At 44.5% G+C, this 6,656-nt stretch overlaps 1 protein-coding gene across 1 annotated transcript in view; it reads left to right on the top strand.

Moving 5' to 3' along the window:
- ME3 (malic enzyme 3) overlaps window positions 1-6,656 on the top strand; it is a 126,467-nt gene that overhangs the window by 58,421 nt on the left and 61,390 nt on the right. The window contains exon 7 of the mRNA XM_018553248.1: window positions 3,079-3,182. Within this exon, the coding sequence (XP_018408750.1) occupies window positions 3,079-3,182 (104 nt within the window). The remainder of the gene's footprint in view (window positions 1-3,078; window positions 3,183-6,656) is intronic.

Genomic DNA, 6,656 nt, shown 5'->3' on the forward strand with positions numbered 1-6,656 from the left:
AAAGCCCCAATTTATGTGTGATTTCTTCTTTGAAAGTTTAGAAGGTGCAAAAATGTAATCTGTAATCTAAAAAACAAAAATTGTAATACATTGCAGCTTATCAGATGTGTTGGCTGCATTAGTTTTGTTTTTTCAAGTACAGAAAATACCTGTAAATCCTTCTAGAAACGTAGTATCCTTGTAACTTCCTGAGCACTGAACTAAGATCTCAGGGAATGTTATCGGCTTTCCCAGCTATCTGCAAAACCCTTCTTCACTGTAATGGAGATAATAAGAGGAGAGCAGCCTAGGGTGACGACGTTATTCCTTCATAGATACAGTACAGTAAGGGAGCATTGTCACTATAGAACAGGAAGTGTGTTATTGGAAGGATCACCAGGTATAAATAACGGGCAAAAAAAGCCCTAAAAAGAAAACCCAATGCGGCCACCACACATAAGCACTGTAAGCTGCAATATATTGCATTTTTGTGTTTTATATACATTTTAAATCCTATTTTTAATTCATGAACTCCCCCGGTGCAAATTTCTTCTTGAGGACAGTGATCTCCAGGACTAATTGTGAGAATAAATCTACCCAACGAGGACACTTGGCAGCGGTTCTGATCTTTTACTATTCTATCCGGAACTATAATAGAGTTTTGCCTTTATCACAGTTAGAATTCAGAAGTCTTGTACTTATTACAGTGGGAGTTCTGTTTTTTGTTACCGCTATAGTCAAAGGACATTTTTAGCATTATTCTGCTGTGATAGCAGTTCGAAGTGTCAGAATAATTGGCAGACATTGTTGTCTTTCCACGTACGGCAAAATACTCAGGAGAACGCAGGGCGGTTCATACATTTGACAGGTTATTAATTATATTTGATGAGGGCTGGCAGGTGCTGCTAGACCAAACTAGTCCATGTATCAGCGGGGACCCTTCAGAGGAAACTAACTAGTACTAAGTATAGAGAAGGAAGTGTAGTTATTGTACGAGCCTCTTGTCACGCCACATCTGGACTAGACTGTGCAGTTCTGGGCCTCTGTGTACAAGAGCGGGAGAAGTGGAATACCTGGAGAAAGCACATCAGACCCCATTCACACTGAGCTACAACAAAATAAGCGCTTTTTCACCGCTGATTTGAGCTGAGCGACATTGAGCTACAGTGCACATTTTGTCACGCTATGTAGCGCTTCTTTTGGCAGTCTATCAACGTCTATTGGGGCCAAATCGCTCGAAATCTGCCGAAAAATAGCTCATGTACGAGATACAAGCTTCAGCTACGGGCAATATTGAGGTGCAAGATGTGAACATCTCCATTGAAATACATTGGAAGAGCTACATTGAGCTTCATATTTGAGCGATTTTTGAGCGGAAATCGCTCTACAAATCTCTGTGTGAATGAGGTCTTAGGCCCGGTGCAGACCTACGCGATCCAGGATTGATTTCAATGGGGTGACATCCGCGCAGGAGTCGCAGAAAAAAGGTACATGTACCTTTTTTTTTTTTTTTTTTTTTTTTTTTTTTTTTTTTTTTTTTTTTTTTTTGCGATACACGAAGCGCGGCTGTTTTAGCCTCGATCGTGTTCAGGAGCATGGGCGGAATCTGCCCGGCGCGACTGGGGTTCCATGCATGATTGCGGCGCGGTGAGGTGTTGCCTAGGTGTGCACCGGCCCTTAGACTGAATTATTGTACAATATGGAGTTGCTTGCTCTAAAGCAGGGGTAGCTAAACTCCGCCCCCCAGCTGTGATGGAACTACAACCTTGTGTAATGCTTCAGGAATTTAGCCTGAAGTATGTTTTTTACAGGATTACTGGGTGAAAAAAAAGGGGGGCGGGGGGGGGGGGCTGAATAAAAGGAAACTAATGCAGCCACCAGATCTATGGACTGGTAAAATGCAATATAATACAATTTTGGTTTTGGATGTGCATATGCTTTAATTCTACAAGGCAAGATATTTCTATTTCCCTAGTCTGATTTTTAATGGCTGCTTCCTCCTAGGATTCACCCATCGTCAGGGCTAACCAATAAAAAGTAAAAAAAATGCTATTTATACATTTGTGTCATGCACAGGGCTGATAAAAGGTTACACTGTTGATACAAGCTATGTACTGAGAATAGTTGTATCTCCGCGAGTGGGCTGATTTACTAATTGATTTGAAATTATCCAATCATGTGCAGATAAAGTGAGTAAACGGGGAGGCAGCATAGTGGCTTAGTGGTTAGCACTTATGTATTGAAGCAATGGGGTCCTTTGTTTGAATCCCGATCCGATATTATTGGCATGTTCTCCCCGTGCTTGTGTGGGTTTTCTCCAGGTACTCCTGTTTCCTCCTACACTCCAAAGACATGGTGGAAGTCATTTTGGTGTCACCCCCTCTGAAAAGTCGGGAAGTCATTGACCGAGAGACTGACAATGTCAGGAGAGAGGAGGGGACCCGGCGGCATATCACCTCCCGCCAGGTGAACCTCCCCTCCTCTCTGCCGGCGTCCATCACCAAGAGGTCCGCCGGAAGACGTCAGTAAGATGACCGTGCATGCGCGATGACGTCACGGCGGGGTGTCACCCGGTCTCAGCTCCGGGTGACCCCGGCCTCGGGACGCCCCTGGTTCCAAGTTTAGAAGTGCACCAAAGATTGCAACATGGTCATAGTAGTAGGAATGGGAGGGGGATTTATGATTGAATCTTCACACAATATATTGTATAAATTTAAAATCCTTTTGTAAATCTCAATTTATGTATCGTTACATGAAGTTCAGCTTTGGATAAAATGTACAATACAGTTCAAGAATTTAGTATAGGGGTGGGAATTGTGTCTTCTGTTGTCGGGACCATTGGGGGAATGGAGAGGCATTCAGTAACACGGATTGAAGGAAAGTTATTTTAATTGTTCTTTGTGTTGCCCGAGTAACTTTGCAGTAATGACGGGGTCACTTTAACGGAGCACAGTAGGCAAGGTAGCTAGATGTGACTGTTGTTCCACTTTAACAACATGACTTTCTATGCAGATCCCAAGGGGGTCAGTGGCACTGGAAAGCTGCATAGGACCTCAACATGAACACCACATAACCTAAATCACTATTATTTTTCTGCAGACACTTCTGAATGACCCCTTGTATATTGGAGTAAAACACAAGCGAGTTCGTGGGAAGGCATACGATGACCTAGTTGATGAATTCATGCAAGCTGTGACCGACAAGTAAGTCAAATATTCACTTCTTAATCTGTTAAGACAAGCAATGCTCAAACCTTCTATGTCAAAACCACAGCCCATGATAAAACACCAAAGAAAAAACAAAATATTAGTACATCCAAAAAGTCTGGAATTGGGCTGATTCTTTCGCTGATGGAGTAATATTTTTTGTGCATGTGTTTTAAATGTACATATTTGGCCTGAAGATTATTTAAAGAGACCCTTTCGTCGGACCATTCATTTTAAGAAATATCTTCCCATAAGCTCATATGTGCATATAACATATTCAAGGCATTTTATTTACCAATAAAAACTTCCCTTTTGCAGATGTAGCCACCATCACCTTCTATGATGTGGCTACCAGACATTTAGTGATTGCCAGAGCTGTAGTCAGCCTGGTTGGATTTATAGTGGCAGTTATCTGGTTAATTCCAGGTGTCTGGCATTGCCTGTACCCCCCTGGGCGGAGTGTGACTCTGTCATATTGTGGTACAGCCAATGAGAGACACTGTAGTGTATGTACAGTACAGCAGCCAATCACTGCGTTTCTCTCAACCAGTGGTGCATGCTGAGATTTGCATATACTGGAGGGATTTGCCATGTGCTCAGACTAGCCGGGACCAGCCATGGAATAGGGCTGGGTGCGGATCAGCCTGCCCCCTGGGCTAGGCCTAAGACCTGGGGGTGGGCATAGGCTGGTATGAGGGAAATGTTTACCTGAGACCTCCAACATGGAGGAGGTCTGTGTTGCGGTTAGAGGAAGAGACCCAGGACCAATGATGGCTCTTGACGTTTCCTGGAACCTATGGACTTCAGGAGCATGGCCGGTGTCTTTCCTGTTGAGGATCTGTGTTCATCCGTGCTCATCTGCTAGTTCAGTTGCCATCCGCTGCCTCTCAAGTGGATCTACACTAATATGCCAAACGGGTCTGGTGAGTCTGGAGTTAAAGTCTGTTATACCCTGGAAGCTTAGAACCCCTATACCCTCTCTGCCCAGTGAAGATGTTCAATAAAAGTTATTCTGCATTATACTACTGGAGTGGACATCAGCTTTTGTGGGCACTAGAAGAAGGGCGGGCAATGCTAATGGGTGGGCAGCTGAAGATCATACCCTAGACAGACTAGAGATGAACCGGGCATTCAACGGCTCCTTCAGGGGTGAGCGCTACATAGCCCTAAGACTGCTGGGTGCAGCCATCTCGGCAGTTCCAAAATATGAGATAGGCATCTTAGATTGTAAGCTGCTTGAGAGCAGGCACTGACATGAATGGACAGTGTCAGTGTGTATTGGCAGTGGCGTCACAAGGGGGGTGCAGCCCGCACCTTGTGACACCATCAGAGGCAGTCATTTTGGTGACACCCCGTCTGAGAAGTTAGGCACTCGGTCATAGACAGAGTGCACGACCGCGGTACAAGTGAGGAGGGGACCCAGTGGCATACCTTATCCCGCCAGATAAATGTCACCGGGATGGCCACCGCCAGTTAACGGTGCCTGACATAATTACCCGCGTGTGTGAAGGCATCCCGGCGGGACGCTCTGGCTGACACCCTGTCTGGGGACGCCTGTGTGTAAAGAGCTGCTTAATTTGATGGCTCTTTATAAATACCTGCAATAATAAAATACCTTTTATGCATTTGTACAAATTAATAATATAAAAGGTTCTTGGAGGTTAGCCGTGGATGGCTTTTGCACACCTTGGTTACGCATATTTCCTTAACATTTTCTGGCTGCGCAAAATTCCATCTTATTAGGCCTGGTATTCTCTGCTGAGCACTGACTATGATGAGTGCCAGAAATATGAGCAGAAATGCAGAGATGAGCTTGAAACCATTAGGAAGAAACCTGGACAGCTCAGTTTGGGACTTCCCATCTCTGTGAGAAACCACCTGTGTTTGTTCTTTATCCCTGTTCCCCATTATGAAAGCGGAATGGGAAACACATGATGCACATCAGGGAGATCCGCTGCATCGCCACATCGGTGAGACAATGACACATCACACAGTGACTCATTATTTCATTAGAAAGGGCTATGTCTTCAGCTATTGATGTTCCCCCTGAGACAGGAATTATTTGGTTTATTCCAATTGGATTCGCAAGTCCTTGCCGCAGAATTATGAAGCCTAAACATTTAGAAAAACTCATGCAAGCCATTAGGCGATGATAGAAATATGAGGACTGCTTGGCTTTACTTAGAAATGCTCAACTTAACTCGAGGTAATGATCACCTGCAGCTGCTGCGTTATGTTGCCATAGTACCCCAAGCAATATTTAACATCAGAAAGTCAAACAGAACTGTCCATTGATGTAAAATTGGCTCGCCAAAATGAAAATAATTGTACAAGGTGTCTACAGTACATCAATAACAATCTATATATAGAGAACTGCGGAAATGTTTCTTTAATCTTTGGGTCATTTTCTGGAGAATGAATAACTAACATGTTTTATGGTAGCAAAAATCAAGGAACTTACATTCTAATGTCATCGCAAAAGCCTGGTACAGGTCTGTTACTCTACTGGAGCCAATTAAAGTAAAAGAACATTGACAAAGGTGGAAAACTCCTAACCAATCTGGACATTCAGACCAAAATCATTTGCAGAAAGTTACAAAAAATTAAGTCCAATGTTGTTAACCCACTCCTGGTGGGGGTGTGCCAAGGCTGGTGTGCAGCTCCTATTTGTATTAGGCCAAGGTGTCTAATATGTGTAATGGTGAAGAAGGAAGAGAAAGAAGCAAGAAGGAGCGCCACTACCTGGCACAAATGTGTGGGTGGGGAAACGTGTTTCCCCGCCCACACATTTGTACCCGGTAGCGGTGCTCCTTCACGCTTCTTTTTCTTCCTTCTTCAAATTAATTTGCAGCAGATCTCAAAATCATCAGACCAGTCAAGCAACCAGTTGGGGTATGTTTCTAGTACAAATTACAGAACATTTATTTGCCAGTCAGGTCATTGGAAAAGTCAGTGGGGTAAACGAACCTACAAGCTGGGAATTCAAATCCTAGCTAGGGTCTGTAGTTTACCTTGATTGTTTCCACCAGTAGGACTGTACTGCATGTCCAACAAAGACTTTTTTTAATTTCCCAACACCTAAATATATTTTACTAATATGATTGAGAAAATAGGGATTTGTATTTTGAGGAGAAAGCTCATAACTTTGAGAAATATTAAAGGGAACCTGTACTGAGGGAAATATGCTACCATTGCTGACCAGTGGCGTAACAACCGGGGGGCAGCAGGGGCGCGGGCCCCGGGCGAAAAGTGAAGGGGGGGCGCCGGCCGAAAATGGCACTTTCGGCTAAATGCCGAAAGTGACATTTTCCTGCCGTTTTGTCGGCGCGGCCGTGATTCCTTTCATCCCCGCTGGGACACAGAGCAGTGCCCAGCGGGGATGAAAGGAATCAGAGCGAAAATGACAGCCGGCCGAGCGCTGCGGGACGAGCGCTGTGAGCGGCCGGTGTCTTTCCTCCCACACCGCTCGGC

The sequence above is a fragment of the Nanorana parkeri genome, unplaced genomic scaffold (genome assembly GCF_000935625.1).
Source record: "Nanorana parkeri isolate BGI_ZX_2015 unplaced genomic scaffold, ASM93562v1 scaffold114, whole genome shotgun sequence".
Taxonomy (NCBI): Eukaryota; Metazoa; Chordata; class Amphibia; order Anura; family Dicroglossidae; genus Nanorana; species Nanorana parkeri.